We start from the raw sequence: 26561 nt of genomic DNA on the forward strand, positions 1-26561 counted from the left end.
GATTATGAAAACAAGAATAAACACACACACACACGACATTTTCAGAGCTCCACAATGCTTAGGCTTATTTCATTTTTTTAAACTAAAATTATGCATTTTCATTTGATAGCCTGTTAGAAGACCTATTTGAAAACGTGAGAAACTCACTATAGTAATCAGCAAAAAACATTGCTAATAATAATAGTCTAATAATCAGAGCCTAATAATAATAGGTATTTGCATCAGCTATTGTTGCATTATGATAATCAAATAGCCTATCAGTTAATTTCCATTAACTGAGCTAACGCATAAGAAACTTTCATTAGTTTGCTTTTTTTATATTAATCGATGTTGGAGTTGAATGTATAACGTAGGCTATAAAGAGTAGGCTGCTGTACGCATATCACAAATTATTTAATTTAGCTAACAGGGGCAGTCCATTATCGCACAGCTCAGTTGGTACAATCAAAAAATAATATGCCATGATGCAGACAATATGGAGAGTCTTTTCCGCTCTCATATCAAAATCCCAACCACATTCACCTTGTACAGGTAAGCCTCTGAAATGTTATACGTCATGTTTGAGTGACAGCTGCAAACCAAACATTCGTCTCTTGGTCGAGGTCGCTCCTCCCTGGCGGAGCCCTTCGTAGCCAATCGGGTGGCTCTCCTGCAGACAGACCCCAATGCCCTCTTGCTACAGTTCCCGCAGAGTAAAAGTCACGTTGGAACGAAAGGGGAGCGCTATCCACTTACAGCTGCTGCCAGATATTCGATCGCATTCGCATGGCGAGGGGGTAACCTGATCGGCTGAAGGCTTGCCGGAACCAGGGAGGAGTGACTTACCAGGAAAGGCTTGAAAATGTCTTCTTCTTCAGGAGAAGTCACAATTTCAAATGACATTCAGAAGGAAAATGTGAAGACGGACAGGCGAGAGTGTATCAAGCTTCTGGCGCTCGATACCGCGGAGTTGTCTATGGAGCGCGCAACTTCGAACACTGATGCGGTCCACAGTGAACTTCTGGTGAGCGCGACTTCTTCCCTGGCATTCTCCCCGGAGCAAGTGGCGTGCGTCTGCGAGGCTCTGCAGCAGGGAGGCAATGTGGACCGGCTTGCCAGGTTTTTATGGTCCTTGCCACAGAGTGACCTGCTACGCGGCAACGAAAGCATTCTGAAAGCTCAAGCTCTTGTCGCTTTTCATCAGGCTCGGTACCAGGAGCTCTACAGTATTTTGGAGAACCACAGCTTCAGTCCGTCCAACCACTCCTCGCTGCAAGACCTATGGTACAAGGCACGGTATACCGAGGCAGAGAAAGCGCGTGGGAGACCCCTGGGCGCCGTGGATAAATATCGCCTGCGGAGAAAGTACCCACTCCCCCGGACTATCTGGGACGGGGAAGAGACAGTATACTGCTTCAAAGAGAGGTCCCGCAACGCGCTGAAGGATCTCTACAAGCAGAATAGATATCCCTCTCCAGCCGAGAAAAGAAACCTCGCTAAAATCACGGGACTCTCTTTGACGCAGGTCAGCAACTGGTTCAAAAACAGGAGACAGAGGGACAGAAACCCATCCGAAGCGCAATCAAAAAGGTGAGAAAGAACAAATAAAGTATCCGTTGATTGCTTGATTTTACGCAAATAGCACAGTGTGCGTAATGGCACATTTAAATTGTACATTCATTACCAGGAATGATTTTTGAGATTATTGCTGGCAAGGTCGAGCTGGCTTGCCTTGTATCATACACACACACACACATGACTGCCTCTGGCTATTGTATGGTAATCGCCCATAGAGCTTGGTGTGTGAGTTGACAGCGTAAATAATTAACATTAGATAGAGTAATTCCGAAACAAAAAAGTGTGCCAAGTAGCAAACACGCCGCTAATGTTTTGAAATATGAGGCTGTTGACATCCAGATCGGGTTTCTTTTGAGTGTTCAGGCGCTAAGAACATGGATACCAGTCCAACATTAGCCTGCTATATTCCGAATATAACTTTCATAGTCTAAATTGTGTTAGAAATAAGTTGTTTTATAGATTTAGCCTATAAGTATGAAACAATTATATAGTCTCCTGACAGTGTGTATGTGTGTGTGTGTGTGTTTGTGTGTGCGTGTGTGTGAACGTGTGTGTGCGTGCGTGTGTGTGTTCAAAACGAACTGAATACCTCACCTGTGTGTGTTCAAAACGAACTGAATACCTCACCTGTGTGTGTTCAAAAGCAACTGAATACCTCACCTGTGTGTGTTCAAAAGCAACTGAATACCTCACCTGTGTGTGTTCAAAACCAACTGAATACCTCACCACATAAATCACTTTAGCTGTTTACTTTTCCTTTTAAGCCGAGGGTAATCAGAAAACCTCCCTTCAGCGTTTCGTTTGAAAAACCCCCACCCACAGGCAGGCAGATATATTCCCTTCTTTTTATGTTTTCTTCTTTATGAACAAAGCTCGTGCGCACCTGGTGGAGGTGAGTTCTTTCTCTCGCTCTCTCTCTCTCAATTCAATTCAAGGGATTTATTGGCATGGGAAACATATGTTAACATTGCCAAAGCAATTGAAGCACACACACACACACACACACACGCACATACACACACACACACACACTTCAAGAAAGATGATGTCATAAACAGCTCACAGGCATTTTTGCTCGAAGGACATTTTTTGTGTTTGAATCCACTTCATTCCAGTATGTGGAGGCCAATAATTATATTGCCAATGAGTGAAAATGATTGTCCTTTGAGTGACAAAATAAGTGATTATAAGCCATAGTTATTAAGTTAATTTATGGAGAAGAGGAATAAGCTATCCTTCTTCAATAACTGGCTTGCAGGCCTCAAGACGATGAAGCAGAAGTTTCTCAGAGTCAATGAGGCTCTTTATTTCAGAGAGCGAGTCTTTTTTTGTAGCGAGGGTAATGCAGCTGTTTCAGTCACTCACTCATGATGAAAAATACAATTGGAAATGGCATTGTTCGATTTCTTAATATTTTCTTGACATTACAAAACTTAAAATGTGAAGTTATGCAAACAAAAAAATTAACCAAAACATATACCAATCACCACCAAATTACAAATAAATGAGTTGACCATTTGTGTTGTCACGCTGCCACAGCTGACATTTGTCACCCTGGAATTTATTGCACCAAATGGTAGGTCCACTGTTGGTTGTATTGTCGTCCAAGCCTACTAGGTCCTGAAGGAGTTTAAATAAAGGAGAGATATAATTCAATTTATTCTCCACAGGGTAAAACTTTTGGTAGTCACTACACCTCTTTGAAGCAATGTTTGTGAGATCTCCATGGTTCACCTCTGTTGTTGTGCCCACAAAGATTCTATAAAATTCTATATGTACTTGTGCATGAGGTTTTATCACTATCTCAATTGGCTAAGACAGTTGAGGGATGGATTAAGTTGCATTGACAAGTCAGCCACATTTCTTAGTATGCAAATAATAAGGTATTTTGCATGTTCAAATCAAAAAACAATTCAAATGTTATTTGTCACATGCTTTGTAAACATCCACACAACAACACAAACAATAAATACACAATGACTAACTTGGCTATATACAAAGGGTACCGGTACTGAGTCGATGTGTATGATGTAAAAGAGATAGACATGTACATATAGGTAGGGTTAAAGTGACTAGGCAACAGGACAGATAATAAGCAGTAACAGCAGCATATGTGGTGAGTCAAAAGAGTTACTGCAAAAAGGGATCAATGCACATAGTCCTGGTAGCTATTTGGGTAACTACACTGAACAAAAATATAAGCACAACATGTAAAGTGTTGGTCCCATGTTTCATTAGCTGAAATAAAATATCCCAGAAATGTTCCTTGCACAAAGGGAGCTTATTTCTCTCAAATTCTGTGCACAAATTTGTTTACATCCCTGTTAGTGAGCATTTCTCCTTTGCCAAGATAATCCATCCATAATCCATCCACCAGGTGTGGCATTTCAATGTGTAATAAAGCCCTTTTGTGTGAAAAAACGAATTCTGATTGGCTGGGTCTGGCTCCCAAGTTGGTGGGCCTAATGGCCCCTGTTCAGTCATGTGAAATCCATAGTTCGGGCTTAATGAATTTGGTTCAATTGACTGATTTGCTTAAATTAACTGTAACTCAGCAACATCTTTGAAACTGTTGCATGTTGAATTTATTTTTTTGTTCAGTATATTTAGAAGTCTAATGGCTTGAGGGTAGAAGCTGTTCAGGGTCCTAATGGTTCCAGACTTGGCGCATCAGTACTGCTTGCCGTGTGGTAGCAGAAAGAATAGTCTATGACCTGGGTGGCTGGAGTCTTTGACCATTTTTAGGGCCTTCCTCTGACACCACCTGGTATAGAGGTCCTGGATGCCAGGGAGCTCGGTCCCGGTGATGTACTGGGCCATTCGCACTACCCTCTGTAGCCTTCTGTTTACAGGAAATTAGAGTTTATTCCTTGGTAGTGAGTGATGCAATATTTTATTAATTTATGCAATGTTTACATCCCAACAAACACACACACACAAACACACTACCACTCTGAGTGAGAAACACACACGCACACCCACTTTCTCAACATTCTCACAGGTCTGCCTATGATTATCTTGGTTTCAAAATCTATCTGTCTCACTCACTCTGTCAATAGTAAAACTCCACCTCTGCGCTCACAAAAGACAGCAACATACTGTAAGTCAAACTAGTAGGACAACTTACTTCTCTGACCTCTATTCTGCCTCACACAATTATATTATTAAAATCTATCAAAAGTGTAGAAGAGGACATATTTCATTCCGACAGTCCCCGAGCATCTTTCTATATCTCACTGTCCCTTCTCTCTGGCTTTTTTTCCCACAGTGAATCTGATGGCAACCACAGCACAGAGGATGAGTCTAGTAAAGGACAGGAAGAGCTTTCTCCACTCCCCCTCTCCAATTCATCTGACGGGGCGATGACCCATGGGGCCCTCCCCCTGCAGACAGGGTCTCTGGACAGTGGGTTGGTCATCAAACAGATTGGGGACATCAAGATGCCCCCTGGATCCAGCAGTGGGGTTCTCTTTAACGGGAACCTAGTGACCAGTAACCCCTCCACTGTCTTCCATAATGGTGGCTCGTCTTACCTCCAGGCCCCCAGCAACATCCTGTTCAACGGGCTCAACCTGGGTGTCCAGCCCCTGGCCTTCAACCCCCAGCGGCTCTCTGGGGGGGTCTTGATGGGGGGCTCTGGTGTGGACATGCAGATGCAGGCAGGCCAGGAGAAGGGGCTGGGCAGCTCCAGCGTGGACTATGCCTCCTACTCTGGCTGTGTGAACGGGGCAGAGGTGAAACTGGAGGGGGTTCACGGCATGGCAGCTCAAAATGCCGGCTCGTCCGTCCTCACGTTCAGTTCGTCCTCAGGGACGCTCCAGCTGGGCGGTTACAGTCAGGTCCATGTGCACAGCGGCATATCTGACGGCAACAGGGCATCTCTGCTCAACAGCAATGTAGGTCTTCCTCCTCTGCAGCTCCCCTCTGGCTCCTCCACCTCAGCACTCTCACAAGGTGGGTTGACTTTAAACTGGTTGTCAGTTCTATGTCAGCTACATTGAAAACTTAAAACCCACATTAAAGTTTTGCCGATAACGGTTATTGGTGAGAAATAATTATTGCTTAGAGTATTTTAGGATTTAATGTCTTCTTCATTGCTAATGAAAGATACATTATCTGTGCATTTACAAGAATATGGTGGTAGTTGACCCTAACCTTTCAAATATTGCAACCAAATCCCTTTCTTCTTCTTCAATAAAGTGAATGAGTCCTGGGTTGAAATAGCAATGGGTGTAGTCATCAGCTCTGTTATGTGTTCAATTTGTCTAAGCTTCCTTAGCATTTGGCCTTCCTGACTTTGGGTCTGAGGCCAGAGGCTTGTTACTGCACTGCAATGAGTTGGGGCTTGACGTAAATGCCAGACACACACACACACACACAGTCCATTATCTTGTGTGGCAATATATGGTGGTCCTGGAAAATTATAGAGATGAATAGAACACAGGTTCTGAAGTCATCATCACTGCACACTCCTGACCTCAGGGGGAGAGAGAAGGAGAATCTGTTTCAGACAATTACAGGGCTGAAAAACTTACTAACGAGGAGAGAGTCATTACAGCACTTACTTTGACAAAAAGCAGAGACTTCATACCAGGACAACAGAAAAGTAAAATAGAAAGAAAAAAAAGCCTTTTTGTTGGCCCATAGCAGGCTTTTACATCAATACAACTCTCCTGGGTCCCACAGGGTCAGCTTCAAAACCCAGGTGTGAGAGAGACACAGCAGAGATTTCTGATGTATTTCTGCTGGAAGTTAAGAACATACAGCAACAGTACAGTAAGAGTGAAGCCAGAGATTTGGAAGACTGTTTGTCGAGTCGAGCAGGAGTTGGTTATAGTGGTTCAGAGATAAGGGTATAAAGTACTGTTTGTAAGGAGTATAAGATGTATAATGGCCTGTCATTGATTATCCCAGGTACAATCCAAGTGAACAATGTAGCAGTCAGTTCTTCCAGTGAGGACTCCTACCACCACCAGCACCATCAGGACAAGCTGGCCATGGCCCCCATGCACCCCAGCACAGTGCTGTACAGCATGGGCAACACTGGACAGACCTCCATCAAGAAGGAGCCCCTGGAGGGAGGCGGGGGCGGTGGGGTATACTCCTACCATCATGGCCTTCACCTGGACACCAGTGGGCAGCTCAGTTACTCCTCAGCCCCCCTAAACTCAGAGGAGGTCCCCTCTAGCCAGGGCCCCACCCCCTCCTCTGATGTAACCATGGTCAGCTCCTCCAGTCCAGAGCCTGAGGTCTACACCACCCTCACCGTCAGCACCCCTCTGATGGCCCAAACAGACCCGAACGGACACCACCTCCAGCCTGAGTACCTCAGGGGCCACAACCCACAACCTGTCCCCTCCTCACACCTCCTGGGCCCTGGCATGAACAACAACTACATGTCTGTGTCAGAGAGTAAGGTGGACGCAAGTGGCGATGGGGTGAATGAGATGGTGCGGGTCATGTGTGGGGAGATGGAGCCGGGGGAGGAGAAGGAGCTGGCCAAATTACAGACAGTGCAGATGGACGAGGATATGGCTGACCTTTAACCTGTAACCTATGATTTTTCATAAGCACTCATATCTGCCCAAGCAGTGATGTGGTGAATATTTTTACTTTTTTGTGTGTTTTTTTACCATTCATTTCTTCTAAGTGTTAAATTATTTGCTAATGTTGTGTTCATTTTACCTTACACTGCACTCTATTCAGATGCAAACCCCTTGGATTGGCACTATGAAGTCATCCTAATGAATTATTTTAAAACTCCCTGATTCCTCTATGCATCACAGAAAGTCAGAACTAGAAGTCCCTTGCATGCATATGAACCACATTCTAAGTGTGCATTTTTTATATACAACACCTGCTACTTCCCATTGAGTGGACTTGATCCACGGAAGCAGGTGTTGGAATGGCCCTGGTCATGTGACCAGGATGTTTCTCCAAACTAAATGCGTCATCTGGGTCAACTCAAAAAGGTCCTTCAGTAGGGGGAGGGGAGCGTCTCTGTGAAAATGTTCACTAAACCACTACAATTGCTGCACTGAAAACCACACAAAAAACCACATATGAATAACAGGACCATCACTGTGCACAGCAGTTGCTGATTTATGCAATTTAGACCTCTTCAAATTCTCAGAAAGTCATTCAAGTCTACCATCCTCCATAGTACATTCATCATTTGTTACATATCATGTGGGCTGAGGATGATTCATCATATTTATGGCATGGTTTCTGTTCGGGGGACTTAAGAAGAAATGAATGTGCCTTTCTGCCCCGTAGAATGTCAGTCTGCACTGACCTCTCCTAATTTGCACTAGCATCAAAACACTATAACAGAAGATTGTAGCTTCAAAGAACCTACCTTTCCCTCTGGACTGATCAAACCATAGCAAATCTATACTGTGAAAACATATTTCAAGCTTCATCCATTATTGGAGACAGAGAGAGGTTATAAAGGGGTTGTGACACAGTCCGTATCTATTTGAACATAGTAAGACCACTATATGCTGTTTGTTCATTTTGGCAACAGTATGTCCCATCATTGATTTTGAAATGTCTCCTCAAACTGTCTCTGCAAAAATATACATCAGTTATATTTGTCTACACAGTAAGATGCAAGCACATTTATATTATTGACTGTTGTGCCTGTTTGTATGAGAAACTGGAAGGGGAGCATTGTGTTTGAGGGAGGAGAACCACATGCAGTCCGAAGTGTTTTTTATGGAGAGGGATTTCTATTGTGTCCCTTTGCATGTCAAACTGAGTTAAGAATATTAAAATGTCCTGGTTACTAGTGCCTTTTACTTTTAATTGTTATTTTCTAAATACGATTGAGTGTGACTAGCAAGTTCTCTACCCTCTATGATTGATGCATAGGTGCAGAGTGAGACACATGCAAACTTCCATGGTTTTCAGATAAACCTATTCCACTTTGGGTCATTTTCTGGTATTATTAGATAGGTGCACAAGCCAGACATCTCCTGTGACGTTGAGGTAGGGAGTAAGTGGGCCTCATACATCAACAAATGTATGTGGAGCACTTCACAACTGAAGACATGAACTCCACACAGACACACAACACAAGACCATAATACCCCATCTCAACCGCATGACCAACAAATGTCATTTACACATAACAGTAAGACATTAAGACACAGATCCATGTACATACAGACTTGCCAGTACATTTTCCTTTGTCAGGTTCCATGACCTAAACCCTCACTCAGAGTAGAGCTATGAACAGACTGCAAACTGACATAAAGATTACATTACAGAACAACTTTGTCTACATGCTCTGATGTCATATACCAAAAATAAGCCATGGGCATGTGGTAAAACAGATTGTTTTTTATTTTAGCTTGAACTGTATGTTTGTAATCTGAAATGATGTGAATGTATTTTTCTAAATCTCCATACTGCATTAAAAGTTTATATTTATAAAAATATAAAACTGTTACTAGTTTTTGTCATGAAAAAAGTGTTCATTTGGCTCCTTTACCATGACTAAATAATTTCTAGATTATTTCTTAATTAAACATGTGAGTTGGGTTTGTGTTTAATGTTATGTCTACAGTGGACCTAAATTCTCCAGACGGGAAGCATACGTCTTCTATATATTTAAAAGGCTTAAAAAGCCAACCTCTGCGAGGATGGGGGTATAACAGGCATGCCCTGATCCAACAAACCTAGAACTGCGCTCTGCAAACCTGCAGTGATCATTTGCACATGCCTGGCAACCTGGTGTTCATTAACCCTCCTATTCTCATCTCAGCCGCCGTAATTCAAATAAACAGCAATGAGATTTCCAGAGGTACTGCTCTTAGGGGTGGGGGGTCCATAGCTCCACACAGTCCTATCCATGGGCCCTCTCCCTGGGATAACCCAGAGCAAGCTCTCCCTGCCTCACTCAGCTGATCCACATATGGATGAATGAGTCTGAAGGGTTGTCACTCACAGGCACTGTGTGTCTGTACAGAGATATCCTGAACTGCTCACATGGCTTTTAGGGATTTTTAATGATCTTCCACCCAATTCTGATTCTCTCCACCGGCTCCCAAGTAAGGCTAGTTAAGATAAAGGGGGATAGAAGGGGCGGGGGAATGGATGCATGGGTGGATAGGTAGATGGAGAATTTATAGTGGTTTTGAGACTGGACTTCAGGTCTTATCCTCTTCGTAGATCATTTTTATGGGTTCTATACGGATGACCCAAATAAACAGAAGGTGTTTGTCTCCGCTCATTCAATGGAGAGAGAGGGGGAGAAAAAGGAGAGGGAGACGCAGGTAACTGGTGTATGGTTACCTGTGCACTGGTGACTTCGTTGCCATGGGCATTGGATTAGCTGATTGTTAGGTATCAGGTGATGCCTCCTGTAATATTGAAGAGGGTGAAACGGCTTTGTTGAAGCCCTGAACAAAGTCTGATTGGAAAAGGGAGCCAATGTTCTCATGGGGTGTGGGCCCCAGAAAGCTTCAAATTTCCCCTTTTTATTGTGCCTGTAGATTAGAAGAAAATGAACAGCACAGTCAGTCCTTTTAAAGGAAGACTAAACACTATTTTGAAGAACATCTGTTTGCAATATTACTACATTATTTGTATTACAGTATAGCTTACAAGGCAACCTTAATAGATGGATGTATTGCATATTTAGAAAACAAAAAGTTTAAAAAGTAACTTATAGATGTGTAACTTTTAAAATAACACACTTTATACATGAGAAGTGTCCTGCAGCTATTGTTCAACATCAAATACACCAATCCAACCACATAATAATGTTACCAAAAAGTTAAACAAGTAAGATGTATAATTTCGTCCACAATTTAAAACGTGCACTGTAAAACATGCGCGGGCGAGCAGTAAAAGAAGGGACCCCCCCAGAACCGAGGCCTTATTAAAAACGGTGACCTCTGATCTCTTGGATGGTTTCAAAGCTGACATTTAATGCGGCGCAGCAGACTGCAAGCCATATGTAACATGACCTGGGGAGCGCGGTACTCCGCTGCTCCACATCCCACTAATGAGAGGCCAGGGGTCGCTGGGTGCTGCGCTGCTCCAAAAGACCCACCACCAATGCTTTACCCACGGAGATTCATTTGTGGGGTTCCGAAAGTGAAATGTAAATAAATGAACCTAAAGTTAGCAAATATGAGTACAATCATAAATTGATGTTTAAACGCGCACTCTATGGCGTTTACAATGTGAGATGTGTGTGTGCCTAAAATCCATTGGGAACGACTGAGGTTAGCTTATAGGCCAAGTTGTTTTCGCCATCAAAACCACAACGCAATATTTGACTTCGACATCAGATAATTGAGTTGTTATCAGGCGTGAGAAAATATCTGCACATGTTCAGTCCTCCATCCACAACGAAAAAGAAAAGGAAAGGTGCGACCTGGGGCAATTTAATGCTCGGTTCTGCACTATAACCGCAACGTATAACATATGCGTAAAAACGGTCCAAACGTGCACTACACATGCCAGTGTGTTTCCACCCATATCTATATCTCTCCCCCCTCACACACACACGCACATGCGCACCGGTGCACGCACACATGTTGGGGTGTTGTTCTCCACTGAAATGGGATATGTTGAGAGAGAGGCAACAGCTGGGAGTCCGCATCATCGCCACGCCACACTGGTGAAATTGTATTTCCCATAGAAACACACCACTCTGTAACAGGGGGGACGGAAATAAGACTCATATGACTATTAAGGAGTTTGACTTTGTCTGAAAGCAATACAAACATGACAGCTCCTTCCCCCATGCCAAATGTCACCTAATCAATGTTTACTATATATGTTTTATTAGTTGTGTTACCAACACTCATAGGCCTTTAAATATAATGGTGAACTTAATTTAGCACATAAAAACATGAACACTAAATATTCTCTCCAAATAGCCTAATTAATTGGAGGGTCCGTTTTACGCATTGTGAATATCAAATCTCGATCTGTGCATAACGTCATGGGGTTGTTGTTTATAAACTGGCGCCCCCTCCCTACCAGTAACCTACACATTGTCTGAAACTAATGGTCAAGTGGTTTAGAAAATGAGGACAACACATTTCAAAATATTGTGGTTGTTTTATTACATAGAACGCAACGGTAAAGCCTCTTAATCGAATTATCGTTTAACAACATCAGGACCAAAGTTTGTTTACTATCCTGCTATATAGCCTTTTGTAGCCTATGAGGTAGCACTGCGAGGAAAGTGAGCCGTAATGATTTTGATGGGAGGTGACCGCAGTGCTCTTATACAAGGCTAATTTTCTAACATGACAGGAAACTCTGTTAAGCTGATAATTGCGGCTCCAATTTCATTTAACTCACTCATGTCAACAGTTGTGTTTTGAGAAAGCAACCAATTCGGAGTATTGCACTTAAAGTGATGAATAGGCTTGTATGTTTTACAACAAAAATGTAGGTCTGGGCAGGGCCTATGGGCCAATTCAAACTAATAGTATTGAGAAAAAAAAAGTCCTATTGGGGTCATTAATAATCACATGTCCTATACTTCGTCTCAAGTGAGTGAGTTAAATTCTCAAAAGATTCTGCAAAAAAATCCTACAATTGTATTTACACAGACAACAACATTAGGGTTATAAAAAATATAGTAATCTAAGCCAGACTTGATGTTGTCTAACGGCACTCATTTTTGTTTCAAAATGTTTGTTGCATACTTTGCATAGTTTGAAGATATATAGGCCTATGCAACGAATTATACGGGGTGTCAAATATTATAGGCCCACCTTTTAATTTAAAATAGTTTTACAGCAATGAATTATTAGGCCTGGGCTATGTCTCAAATTATTTTGATTTATCCAAGTAGGCTAGATATATTAAGGAAAGCCATGGACTACATAGGCTACATTCCAAATGTTTCAGCCAATTTGAACAGTATCAGCATTGTTCCAGTCAACAGCTGAAATAGCAGTTTTGATTAAGCGAAAACCATCTGCTTGCTTGTGTGAACCCGGTCTTGCTGGACTTTCATCATTTGACTCTCTCCTCCCTTTTATAAAGAAAAAAGCTTCAGTCACAAAACGCCACATATAGACGGTTTGATATGAGATATGGTGACGTTTTTATGAAGTGCTTTCTCGGTATGTATTTGTGGATTGTTTTCTTTCTCCCTCTCATTTTCCATCCACCGATGTTGTGTGCAGTAGCAGAGACGTCGCCAATCGTCATCGTTGCCCGGGGGCAGTGGAGGGGAGTCCACATCTTGAAATAATCACGACCTGAACTAAGATTGGGCACGTCCCCCTGGCTTCTCGGGTTAAAGGAGGAGGCGCGGCGCAATGTGGTAGAGATATTAGAGAAACCTGAGAGCGGCCCATAAGACAGCTCATTTGCTGGAGCGCTGGGGTTTAGAGAACTGAGCGGAGCGAACCCCATAGGCCTCCGCCTAATGTCGAGGACCGACCGGTCAACCGCACAATATGCACCTTTTATTCACTGAATGATGGGGCCTTAGTTTTCGATAGCCAACCTCAACGTATTTCATAAGTTCTTGTATGTTCTAATTTGCATGACAGAATGCACATCTCTCAGCCAATTTTAGGCTATACTTTGGATGCTCGTTTGATGTTGTTTTCCTTTATAATCAATACAACTGGGAATAGATCGAGCAATTATACATTATTGTCCATGAATTCATCAGGAGGCAGTTAAATTGAGATCCTAATAATCTCAGCAAATGGTTGGGTCTTACACTTCACTTATTGCATACCCTCGTTCATTTGCTTTTATGATGGAAGTTCCATTTACAGAAGTGCCCCTAAATCAATTGTATAATCTGTATGGTATAGGCCATTATTTTCAAACAGATTAAGCTGGATATTCTAGATTCGCCTCTCATCCAAGCACGAGGTTAGTTTTTACATGTGTCTAAAACCACAGAAATGTATTAAACCAACGCTCGATTAAGCCCTTTTAACTGGTAGGCCTAGTGGTGTGTAGAATACCAAATATGTTAACAGTGAATTACCTATAACATTTAACCCATATCATATATCATACCCAATCTATATTTCATATGTAAAATCAGATATTGGTGAAAGATGTAGGCCTAACGGACAGAATAAATAATATTGCAAATAATATTGGCTGCCCTAGAAATGCTCCTTTCCGGTGTCTACTTCTCAACGTGTTGCCGGAGAGTCAAGTTGCAAATCCTGGGAAAGATAAAGAAATGTGATCTATCCTTCAAAACAACGACTCAACGACCAAGAGCCCGTGACTCACATAACTCATTTACTAATGGATAGGTTTTATGTTTCACGCCACAACATTGAGGACAGCAGTGGAGAGACGATTTATCTCCAGGGAAATAACCTTGGGGAGGCCGGAATAAAAATGTACATAATTTCGTAGAAATATAAAGATTTCACACCATAATAAATGAACAGCTAATGCAGTACTGTTAGTAGCCTAAAATATCCTGATGCAAATTGAAACGAAGAAAAAAATTCGAAAGCAGATATAACTGAACATCAAAATTATTCAATGTATGACTAATGTTTTAGGCAAGGATTTTGGAAATTGAAAGAATTAAACAAGCTGCAAAAAAAGAACATTTAAAAAAAAAAAAAAACATAATAACAATAATATCGATGGAAATGTCCATCGACGTGTTAACACATAGGGTAGGCCTATTGTGCACATGCGTAAAGAGGAGTCACACCAATCAAATATAAGGCATATACGTCATTACTTATGCACAAACGGAATATCATAACGGTTGGTTCATTGGGGCTATTATTTGGACAAAGTTAGGGGAAATATATTTAATCAGATTCCAGGTTCTATACCACACGATGCCTTTTGCAAATCTCAGTTGAAAGCTCAGTAAAATATCCTACACGTGTTAGGCGACTATATCTTTCATCAATAGACCATCTTGCAATATTGACATAGAAGCCTTACAAAGAACTATCCTAAGTTATTTTTGGAGTAAGATGTTTATTCACATTATAAATACCTGTACGTTTCTTAACGTTTCTTTCCTGTCTAAAAGCCCCAACCTTTTTGGCAGGCACTCGTACGTAATGGCACGTATAACTATCATAGGAAGTTATTAAATTATATCACCTCATAAAATACACTACTTGATAATTAATAGACTATGAAAAATAGGAGAGACTATGAAAAATAGGAGAGAAATACACAATCTGCGTGCCATTAACTCGGTGGCAAGATGAGGGCGGTTAACAGTGACAATAATTAATAATGCACGGTGATGCAATAAATTACTTCAGCTATATTCATCGATCTCTTGTACTTCACTTCAAGCCTTGTCTGGAACTTTCCAAAAACATGGGAGGTCCTGCATGAAGGGAATGATAAAAATGCTCTTTAAGAATCTGTAATAATTGATTAGCATTTAGGTACCTTTGCTCCCTCAGCTAAAGCTGGAGAGGAGTATGGGATGGGGGGCTCCAATTTCAGCCCCTGACGTACTCCCTCCAGGGAGGAAACGGAGCTGCAAACCCAGTTCTGCTCGGCTGCCAGGGTATAGGGCAGTGGGAGAGCCAATCAACGAATCGCGCAGCGCTCTCTTTAAGCCTGACATATCTCCAACAGGAACAAATTGTCCCAACAATCAACATCCGAATCTCCCGTGCGCATCAGGGGTGGAGTGGATATTGTCCGGACGCCGGATTGCACTGGGTTCTGGAACACAATAACAAACCAGTGAAGAATATATAGACAGAAAAGCAGCATCCATCTGGATATCGGCGTTGGGCTGGGGATTGAGACCCGACATCATGTCAATACTACCTTCGTTTGGGTTTACCCAGGAGCAAGTCGCCTGCGTCTGCGAGGTCCTGCAACAAGGAGGTAACTTGGAGAGGCTCGGTCGTTTTCTCTGGTCTCTCCCAGCTTGTGACCACCTCCACAAGAATGAAAGTGTACTGAAAGCAAAGGCGGTGGTCGCCTTCCACCGAGGGAACTTCAGAGAGCTCTATAAGATCCTGGAGAGCCACCAGTTTTCCCCGCACAACCATCCCAAGCTGCAGCAGCTGTGGCTGAAAGCGCACTACGTGGAGGCGGAGAAATTGCGCGGCCGACCGCTTGGAGCCGTGGGGAAGTATAGGGTAAGAAGGAAATTCCCTTTGCCCCGCACAATCTGGGACGGCGAGGAGACCAGCTATTGCTTTAAGGAGAAGTCCAGGGGTGTTCTTAGAGAGTGGTACACGCATAACCCCTATCCCTCCCCGCGAGAGAAAAGGGAGCTGGCCGAGGCCACGGGACTGACCACTACGCAGGTCAGCAACTGGTTCAAAAACAGACGCCAGAGAGACAGAGCCGCAGAAGCTAAAGAAAGGTATGTTTTGACCAAAAAAGTACAATCAAATGTTGCCATAGTAGGATTAATAGTAGGAAAGAATAAACTAAACATAATCACATGCGTAATTTACCAGAGTTGAAGTTGAATAAATTCCCAACTAATTTATTTAAAGTGACATGCCCTTATGCTGATTTTTAGAAGGCCCAACTAATATTACAATATATTTATACTAAAGGGTTTTAACAATTTTAAATTACAATTTATCCACTGTAAATTACACTTCAAACATTTAGTGTGATACCCCAAAACAAAAACATATGGCCAACATACTTTGAAATGGAACCAATGACAAATTATTGACTATATCCTTATAATTTCGATAGTGTTCTAAATATTTCTGGCATCAGAATAAGTTATAGCTATTTAGACAGTGATACATGTATATTTGGAGCTACAGGTCACGGTTTCAGTGGTCAAGATATGGAATCATTATGATAGAAGATATTATTCTCATGCAATAATTAAAAGTATTGCGTGTGATCAAAAGTTTCCCTTTTGCAATTGAAATGTCAGAATAAAAAAAATTGATTGAATATATTTTTAATTGCATTATCCTAAAGTTTAAACCAATTTTGGATTGGCTTGTTCTTGGCTTATAATTGAAATGTCTAGCTTGTATTTGGCCTATCGATTCTGTAAACCTGGGTCCAAGATTGTTTATTCACAACCGAAAATCACCACCACGAAATCATGCAACAAACCAATGATGACAGTACTCAAATTTTGCATAGTTAAAATAGTTTACACGACAATACGAGTGTTAGGAATTGGTTGGGCTATATGTTGACTTGTTTCTTTTTGTGTTACAATCTTTATAGTCCTCAACGTGGTATGATAGTATGCTATAAACCTTTATATTTCTAACGTCTTTACATATCTTCCCTTCTCAGAGAAAACAGCGAAAACAACAACTCCGGTAACAACAAACAGAACCAGCTGTCTCCCCTCGATGGCGGCAAGTCGCTCATGTCCAGCTCGGAAGATGAGTTCTCTCCACCACAAAGCCCTGATCAGAACTCTGTGCTTTTGCTCCAGGGAAATATGAGTCACCCCGGCGTCTCCTCTTACCCTATGACGGGTCTCGGTGGCGCACAGCCGGTGCATGGAATGCACGGACACCCGCACCAACTCCAAGACTCGTTGCTGGGACCTCTAACATCAAGCCTTGTGGATCTAGGCTCCTAAAGGCAAATTGATACTATCTTTTGAAAGACTGATAACTCTACCAGCTTGAGTACATATATGAAATTACACTATGGTACCTTATAACTAGACTGACCTCTGTCTGTCGTTAAATTTGGTTAGAACTATAACGCAATTATTTTATGCGCTTATCCTGACTTAGGAGGTACCCTCCTTCCCGTGAAAATACAATCAAACCCCCTTTTACGAACTCTTAAGTCAACGAGACACTTAAACTGGACTGCCCTTTTGCTTAATTTATGATATTTTTTGTTCAGATAAAATTTATAGCAACCTCCTGCTATGGAAACTAAGAAGCGACGTTTTCATTAAAATCCTATTAGTTTCCAATAAAACAAAAAGAGACAATTTGTTTAATGTGTATTATTTGTATGTCCAGTCAATAAAATAAATAGCATTATATCATAGCCTACATTCATCCCTCAAAGATATGTAGGGCATGCAGAACAAATATGGGCTGTAATAAACCAAAACATTTTGGTCACGCTTTCTTCCTTGGTATAGCATTGAGCCATCTACATTTTACGCACGTTCATGATAGCAAACAATACAAAATATCTGTTCAACTTTTGGGCAGTAAGTATTCGAAAAGCACATTTAGTTTCTTAGGCCTCTATGTCACCATTTGGATGGATAGAAACCACGGTCAAAGTTATCTGTTTAACTCTCCAGACAAAATGGAAATATTTAATCTTTCCTTGAAATTGTTGCTTTAATTTTCACCCAACGTGGAATTTCAGATATGTTAATGGAGTTAAAACTCAAAACATGATCGATTCAGAATAACAACTAAACATCCGGATTGGGAACTGTAAAATGTGGGGCCCGAAGTGTTATAATTCGTTTTAAAAAAGGACCACGAGGTATGCACAACAGAGTAGTTTTGTCGATGATATTTAAAGCCATGTTTTGCCCAAGGCGAAGAAGCCTGGTTCTCGCCCGTGCTCCATGGGCGCTGCGGATCATTACGTCTGTGTTGCGGTGTTTACTTTGCTCTCTCCAAGTGTTTGTTCTGTCGGTTCTGGGCCACGGAAAAGCAACACCATCTGCGGAAGGCGTGATTTTACATTAATCTGTAGCCTACTACGAAGAACAAATAAACCTAGAAATTGATTTATGTTTTTTAAATACTCCCTCCTTCATCCTTGTTCAACATCATGCACAACTTTTAGAATTACAATACAATTAGTGTTGAACCCTGTTATCACTCATGTTATAGGCTAACTATCCTATAATAATGATGGGATTTTAGAGCTCAATGAGCTCACCATCACCAACAACAATAATAACAACAGTAGCCTAATCTGCTTCTTATTTTAGTTATTAGCATATTACTAAAATTGTCTTATAATAATACAAACAATATACAAATAATAACACTACTGTAATAATATGAATAATTGCTGTTGCAATCATTGTCATTCGAATATATCGAATAGGCAAATTTAAGACTGATTTGTATAGGGTCTACAGCCGCGTTAGGCTGTAAAGCAATCCTCAAAGGACAACAACATTTATAGCGTACTTTATGGGCCAAATATCTGCGTCATATTTTGAAAAATGTCTCACTTGCACTCCAAAAGTTTCTGGTAACAGAGGACAACTCCTCTGCCCCCTACCCCTTCGGCTCATGTCAGGGTAAATTGTTTTGAACAGAGAGCACGGAGGATTTCCTGGGCCTAATCTGAACCAGTTGCTGCTAGCATTAGATCCTGATTGCCAAGATTGCAGGGCTATGCCCGGCTATAGCACGAGGAACCCTGGCCTGGGGCAGTCTGCATCCCAGAGGCGGTTGTCATTTGGGACTGTTTCTTAACCTATCATGACCACCAACCTACCATGTCTACCAAATACAGTGGAGTGAATATTTACCATTTACAGCCATGCAGTTTATATTTTTAAGTGATGCGGTTGTTACATTTTGAATAGTTTTCTAATAATATGTTATACTACCCCTACAGCTACCATACTACTAAAATAAACTTGAAACTAGTTATGCCTTGGGATTCCCTGTATATAAATATATCCTTTGAATCTAATATGCAGGAACATTTGGACCTAATTTGAACTCTAAATAAAGCAGGAACCTGTTATTTTATCAACCCCACTGTATTTGACTTACAGGAGACACATAAACAAGTCTGTCTCAAAAAAAGTGCCAGGGACTCAAATGTAGGTTAGGAATTTTCTGCACTCTGCCTCCCACTCACAAATAATGTGCAGGACACCTTTGATTGACAAAATAGACTCTTTAGACCAAATTTGCACGAAATCTCCCATGTGACTGCAGGCAGAGAAAAAATATAGCCTGATTGGCTAACAGCCAATAACAAAGGCACCAAAGTGAATGTGCCAGTAAATCTAGGGACAATATGTCTGGTAAAGGATGGACACACGAGAGATTACTATGTGCCATACAGGAATTAAGCCATCAATGTCACCTCTACAGGGGTGGAAATAGAATATGAATTCAATCTCTTGCGGAAACTCCAACAAGGCTTTTAATCACGCCTGAATTCCGCACTTCGGATCCCAACCGAACACGGTGCGTTCACACTGGACAGTTAACATGGATACACACATAAACTGTGAGTCTACTGTATCTGGCACACAGAGCATTCCTCCTTTCAGTTCTACACGTGGAGCCATGGTGCAGCAGTGCAGCATGTGTAGGAGAAATAGACCTAAGCCTCAGGCACTGGGCTCCTTCATTAGAGCTGAATGTGATGTGCCATCAGGTTCACTGTGAGCTGACTAGAGCCAATAAGAGCAGCTGCTAATGGACAACAGAGTCATCAGAAGGGCATTTTGTTTTTCATGGATATGACTTGCAGTGGCATTAAATCAATGGCAGGAAAGACCTTGTCGGGTGTAAATAAACATATAGAGAGTAAATTAAAGGCCGCAGTCTGTTCTAAAGCGTGGGAGAGGGTTCTGGTATGTCGATTTTGGTAAGCACTTAGAGTGAGTAAAATGATCCATCTACAATGAGGACAAAGCAAAAGGTAAGGAACTTGTTCTTGGGCTGGCATTCTCAGGTCTAGTGCCTGCAGGTAGCCTTACCCCTACATGGGAGTATTGTGTGAGACAATCCCAGGTATCCATAACCACGGGCTGTATGAGGGGTGTGGGCATGGGGAGGTGGAGGTAGAAGAGGGGTGATGATGGACAAAAGGATCTTTTCAGGTCTGCCGCAGGGATGGGGACGGGGACGGGGGCAGGGTGGCGGGGTTGTGGGGAGATTTCCTTACCAATGATGCATGGATCTGACAACGCTCCAGCCTGGCTTGCCCAAGAGGCAGACTGTGTGTGCAAGAGAGAGAGAGTGTGTGCTATAATCCAGTGCTATACACCTTTGAACAGCTGTTCTCTGTAGTGTGTCTTTGTAGACAGTCTCCTCTCAGACAAGTGGTCAAGCAGGAAGCCTCTGGTACAACAGGAAGCTCCAAGTAGCATTGGCGAAATAAATATTTATCTCTATCTCCCACTATGCTGAGTGATGCATGACCCAGAGTTCAAAGACAAGGAGGAGCACAGACTCCTGATGCTCCCAAGCTATTAGGGTGTAAGATAACATGTGTGTCAAATGAAGGGCGTCATGTAGAGGAGACAATGAATGGGAATTTTTATATATTTTCCAATATATAAGGTGATGGACAAGATGCAACTCGATTCTGATGCATTTGAAAGAGTCTTGCAAAGAGAAATATGCCTGGAAGGCCCGGGCTCATGTAACCGACCCTTACAAAGACAAAGCTTGTCCTGGTTTCAGAAAATCAGATATCGGTATTTTAGGAGCTTAGCAGGAAAAGCGATATCTAGATCTTTTTTGTTGTACTTTTACCCCTTTTTGTCCCCAACTGGTAGTTACAGTCTTGTCCCATCGCTGCCACTCCCCTACGGACTCAGGAGAGGCGAAGTCAAGAGCCATGCGTTCTCTGAAACATGACCCTGCCAAGCCGCACTGCTTCTTGACACTGCTCGCTTAACCCAGAAGCCAACCGCACCAACGTGTCGGAGGAAACACTGTCCAGCTGGCAACCAGAGTCAACTTGCAGGCACCCGAAGTCAGCTTGCAGGCACCCGAAGTCAGCTTGCAGGAACCCGAAGTCAGCTTACAGGAACCCGAAGTCAGCTTGCAGGAACCCAAAGTCAGCTTGCAGGAACCCGAAGTCAGCGTGCAGGAACCCAAAGTCAGCTTGCAGGAACCCGAAGTCAGCTTACAGGAACCCGAAGTCAGCTTACAGGAACCCGAAGTCAGCTTGCAGGCAACCGGTCCGCCACAAGGAGTCGCTAGAGCGTAATGGGACAAGGAAATACAGGCCAGCCAAACCAGCCAGCTGTGACACAGCCTGGGACCGAACCCGGGTCTGTAGTGATGCTTCAAGTACTGCAATGCAGTGCCTTAGACTGCTGCGCCACTCGGGAGGCATATATTTATTTTGTAATATAGAATTTTGAACACAGGTGACTTCAGTCTGGGATGTTGGAACTGAATATTTCCCCAGATTGTCAGCTCTTGTTATCCTTTGCCAATTATACTCTGAGCACACTACTGTGATATGCCTTAGAGCAGGTACACACATACACATACACATACAAACACCACACATTATTCAAAACTAAACTAAAAGAAAACCATTCAACTAAAAAGCAATAATATTATTCCATAATAGAAAATACTACCAATATTATCCATTGTGAACCCACTTTAGAGAGGGCTGATTGACCTAATGTTACCTGGCTATATGCAGTGGTCCCAGGGGCGTTGGGGCACAGGCAGACACAACAGGAGGAAGTGGTATGGGTTATGGGATAATTAAATATACCCCACTGTCCCATGGGCCATCACCTCACCTACCCCAGTGGTTCATAAACAGCTCAAGTGCATCCCCCCCGAGCCACAAACCACACTGCTTCCTCCCTCCAGATCCTGGGGCTGAATGTCGTTTGTGTTTGTTTGGTGACATGAGAATGACAGGTCCCAGAAATTGAGCTTCCATCCCGCTCCCCGCTCCCCTCACCTCTCATCCCCATACTCCAGTACAGGATAAAATACCCTTGTTTGGTTCTCCAAAAAATATTTCAGGAAATGAAAGTTGTAACACGATCCTCTGTGTGCCAAACGTCTCCCTGAGCAGGGACAAAAGGCACAGAGAAATCTGTTTAGGCTATTTTAGCCTGCAGATGATAGAGGGAGAGAGAGAGCAGGAGGGATAGAGAGAGAAGGAGGGATAGAGAGAGAAGGAGGGATAGAGAGACAAGGAGGGATAGAGAGAGAAGGAGGGAGAGAGAGACAAGGAGGGAGAGAGAGAGAAGGAGGGAGAGCGAGACAAGGAGGGAGAGAGAGACAAGGAGGGAGAGAGAGAGAAGGAGGGAGAGAGAGACAAGGAGGGAGAGAGAGACAAGGAGGGAGAGAGAGACAAGGAGGGAGAGAGAGACAAGGAGGGAGAGAGAGAGAAGGAGGGAGAGAGAGACAAGGAGGGAGAGAGAGACAAGGAGGGAGAGAGAGAGAAGGAGGGATAGAGAGAGAAGGAGGGAGAGAGAGACAAGGAGGGAGAGAGAGAGAAGGAGGGAGAGAGAGACAAGGAGGGAGAGAGAGACAAGGAGGGAGAGAGAGACAAGGAGGGAGAGAGAGAGAAGGAGGGAGAGAGAGAGAAGGAGGGAGAGAGAGACAAGGAGGGAGAGAGAGACAAGGAGGGAGAGAGAGACAAGGAGGGAGAGAGAGAGAAGGAGGGAGAGAGAGAGGAGGGAGAGAGAGAGAGAAGGAGGGAGAGAGAGACAAGGAGGGAGAGAGAGAGAAGGAGGGATAGAGAGACAAGGCGGGAGAGAGAGAGAAGGAGGGAGAGAGAGAGAAGGAGGGAGAGAGAGAGGGAGAATGACGGCGAGAGAGAGAATGAGGGACAGAAACAGAGCGCAAAAACAGAGGAAAAGGTGAAGAGTGAGAGGAAGTGCAATAGAGAGAAAGATTCAGAGAAAGTAGCAAAAAAGAGAGACAGGAAAGAAAATAATATCAAAAGGGAGAGGGAAGGAAAAGGATAAGGAGGGGGATGGGAATTGCTATAAACTCTTTGCTGAAACAAAACTAACAGCACTTTGGACACAGGACCCCTATGCCACAGATACACGTGCACAAAGGAAAATAAACATCCCATTTCTGCCCTGTCCTATATTTCGAGCAAGCCTCTCTTGTGGGAATGCCTCTGAGGCTCGTCATTCAGAAGAGGTTCACTGGTTATGCTCTAGTTACAGTCTTTTTCAATCGCTGTGGTGCAATTTTCACAAGTATGTAGTACATTTTCACAATGCTTGGTACAAAACTCAAACCAAATCATCATAAAGGCAGTTGTTTCAAAACCCTAAGCACATTTTCAATTGTCTACTGTAAGTACAACACACAATCACAAAGACTCTTTTTCCTCAAACTTAATCAGTGTTTCATCTAGAAATGCATGTTTTATAATGCAATACATGGTCATATAAAGTGATGGCGTTTTACAATGCAATGCTCACATTACTTTTGATGTGATGGTCTTCTCATTTGTTAAAATACCTTTGACTATTGCTTAATCAGACTGCTCTTAATTGATATTAACTTAACAGTTTGGTAAACCTATATATTTTAAACTGGTTCATCTACTGCAGATTTTGAGAACTACATAATGGAAATGTATGTTTGTAAAGTATAAACATATAAAGTGTGATGTACAGTGCCTTCCGAAGGTATTCACCCCTTTACTTTTTACACATTTTGTTGTGATACAAAGTGGATTTAACATGTATTTAATTGTCAATGATCTACACAAAATACTCTGTAATGTCAAAGTGGAAGAAAAATTCTAACATTGGGGGAAAAAAAATACAAATAAATACAAATAAAATACTAGTGCTTCCAGACAGTATTCATAACCGTTGACTTATTTAAAAGAAATTGTGTTACAGCCTGAATTCAAAATGTATTAAATATTTGTGTCACCCATATACATACAATACCCCATAATGACAAGGTGAAAACATGTTTTTAGAAATGTTTGCAAATTTATTCAAAATGAATCACAGAAATATCAGAATTACGTAAATTAAACACCCCTAAGTCCATACTTTGTGGAAGCACCTTTGGCAGTGATTACAGCTGTGAGTGTTTCTGGGTAAATCTCTAAGCGCTTTCCACACCTGGCTTGTGCAACATTTGCCCATTTATTTATTTCAAAATTCTTCAAGCTTCGTCAAATTGGTTGTAGATCATTGCTAGACAACAATTTTCATGTCTTGCCATAGATTTCCAAATAGATTTAAGTCATAACTGTAACTTGGCCACTCAGGAACATTCACTGTCTTCTTGGTAAGCAACTCCAGTGTAGATTTGGCCTTGTGTTTTAGGTTATTGTCCTGCTGAATTCATCCCCCAGTGTGTGGTGGCAAGCAGACTGAACTAGGCTTTCCTCTGGGATTTTGCCTGTGCTTAGCTCCATTCCGTTTATTTTTTATCCTGAAAAACTCCCCATTCCTTAACAATTACAAGCATACCCATAAACTGATGCAGCCACCACCACTATGCTTGAAAATATGGAGAGTGGTACTCAGTAATGTGTTGTTTTGGATTTGCCACAAACATAACACTTTGTATTGAGGACAAAAAGTAAATTGCTTTACCATATTGTTAGCAGTATTACACTGAACAAAAATATAAATGCATGTTTCATGAGCTGAAATAAAAGATCCCAGAGATGTTCCATAAGCACAAAAAGCTTATTTATTAAACATTTTGTGCACAAATTTGTTTACATCCCTGTTAGTGAGCATTTATCCTTTGCCAAGATAATTCATCCAACTGACAGGTTTGGCACATCAAGTAGCTGATTAAAATTCATGATGATTACACAGGTGCACCTTGTGCCAGGGACAATAAAAGGCCATTGTAAAATGTGCAGTTTTGTCACACAACACAGTGCCACATATGTCTCAAGTTTTGAGGGAGCATGCAATTGGCATAGTAACTGCAGGAACGTCTACCAGAGCTGCTGCCAGAGAAGTTTATGTTAATTTCTCTACCATCTTGTTTTAGAGAACCGACCTCACAACCACAGAACACGTGTATGGTGTCGTGTGTGTGAGCAGTTTGCTGAGGTCAACATTGTGATCACTGCGCCCCATGGTGACGTTGGCATGAGCTACGGACAACTGACACAATTGCATTTTATTGATGGTAATGTGAATGTGAATGCACAGAGATACTGTGACAAGATCCTGAGGCCCATTGTCGTGTAACATGTCATGTTTCAGCATGATAATGCACGGCCCCATAGTCTAGTAAAGGCATAAATGTAGCTGATACTAGCCTCCTTCTGGCTTCAAAAGAAAAACAGGCCTTATTCCTAAAATAAAATCCCAATTTCAGCTTAAATATTTTTGTACATTATTGAATATGCAATTTAAAAGAGAGGCCGCCATCAATTAAAATTCCAAGATATTTATATGAGGTTACACTCTCAATCTATTTCTTGCTTTAGAAAACACCATTAGTTTAGTTGTCAGTATTGAGGATAAAGTTCAATTGACACAAGGTATGTTGAACACTATAAAAAGCATTTTGCAAGTTCTGGACTTTTGTAAGAGACGAGGCAATACAGTAAATAACAGTATCATCAGCATAAAAATGAAGTTGCGCATTTTGGAAATTTTTGTCTAAATTATTTATATAAATAGTGAATAAGAGAGGACCAAGTACAGAGCCTTGGGGCACACCATTACAGACAGACAATTTAACAGACATAAAATTGAGTGCACTGAGTTCTATCAGACAGACAGTTAGCAAACCATGCAACTGCATGCTCCGAAAGACCTACACTCGACAATCTCTGCCTTAGTATAGCATGATCAAATGTATCAAAAGACTTAGAGAGATCAATAAAAAGTGAGACACAGTGCTGTTTTTTGTCAAGGGCTTCAGTGCTATCATTTAAAACCTTCATGGCTGCTGTAATTGTGTTATGCTTCTTCCTGAAGCCCGATTGGTACATTGATAAAAATAGAGTTAGTAAATAAAAACTATTTTAGCTGTTCACTCACAAGAGTTTCAAGTATTTTCACCAGGGGTGACAGCTTTGAGATTGGCCTATAATTACTTAAAAGAGTTGGATCTCCCCCTTTTAAAAGTGGTAGGACAAATGCTGATTTACAGATCTTTGGAATTTCATTACATTCCATGGTTAGATTGAACAGAGATGTAGGTGGTTCAGCTATGAAATCAGCTGCCAGATTTAAAAAGCAGGTATCCAAAAGATCAGGACCTGCAGGCTTTCTCTGATCTAAGGATTTCAGGGCTTTATGTACCACCTGCACTGAGAATGGCAAAAAGCTAAAAGTTTGACCAGCTCTCACTGGTTCATCCACACAGGGTTATACAGAGACAGAGGACACTGAATCAAACAGCCTACCAGATGATACAAAG

General features: G+C 42.0%; 2 protein-coding genes across 3 annotated transcripts; both read left to right on the plus strand.

The window, feature by feature from the left end:
• Nucleotides 1-675: 675 nt before the first annotated feature.
• On the plus strand, nt 676-9004 carry LOC110497840 (homeobox protein SIX4). Of its 2 annotated transcripts, XM_090211262.1 has the most exons (4): nt 690-1569; nt 4826-5511; nt 6244-6333; nt 6472-8998. In XM_090211262.1, exons 1-4 carry the CDS (start codon nt 842-844, stop codon nt 7101-7103), a joined length of 2136 nt encoding a protein of 711 aa, XP_090067388.1. In that variant the 5' UTR covers nt 690-841; the 3' UTR covers nt 7104-8998. The 2 variants fall into 2 exon arrangements, with proteins under 2 accessions (XP_021429940.3, XP_090067388.1); XM_021574265.3 differs by lacking the exon at nt 6244-6333 and having other exon boundaries at nt 676-1569; nt 6472-9004.
• A 5861-nt stretch (nt 9005-14865) lies between these two features.
• LOC110497841 (homeobox protein six1b) lies at nt 14866-17517 on the plus strand. The gene is made up of 2 exons (XM_021574266.3): nt 14866-15883; nt 16798-17517. The coding sequence occupies exons 1-2, from the start codon at nt 15324-15326 to the stop codon at nt 17090-17092; spliced, it is 855 nt and encodes a 284-aa protein (XP_021429941.1). The 5' UTR covers nt 14866-15323; the 3' UTR covers nt 17093-17517.
• Nucleotides 17518-26561: the final 9044 nt, after the last annotated feature.

Source organism: Oncorhynchus mykiss, chromosome 19 (genome assembly GCF_057628025.1).
Source record: "Oncorhynchus mykiss isolate SJ-2025 chromosome 19, ASM5762802v1, whole genome shotgun sequence".
In the NCBI taxonomy this organism is placed as follows: domain Eukaryota; kingdom Metazoa; phylum Chordata; class Actinopteri; order Salmoniformes; family Salmonidae; genus Oncorhynchus; species Oncorhynchus mykiss.

Coding starts and splice junctions, on each gene's coding strand:
- LOC110497840 (XM_090211262.1), top strand. CDS start 842: ATGTCTTCTTCTTCAGGAGAAGTCACAATTTCAAATGACATTCAGAAG. Junction 1,570..4,825: donor TCCGAAGCGCAATCAAAAAG/GTGAGAAAGAAC, acceptor TTTTTCCCACAG/TGAATCTGATGGCAACCACA. Junction 5,512..6,243: donor CACCTCAGCACTCTCACAAG/GTGGGTTGACTT, acceptor TGGGTCCCACAG/GGTCAGCTTCAAAACCCAGG.
- LOC110497841 (XM_021574266.3), top strand. CDS start 15,324: ATGTCAATACTACCTTCGTTTGGGTTTACCCAGGAGCAAGTCGCCTGC. Junction 15,884..16,797: donor GCCGCAGAAGCTAAAGAAAG/GTATGTTTTGAC, acceptor TTCCCTTCTCAG/AGAAAACAGCGAAAACAACA.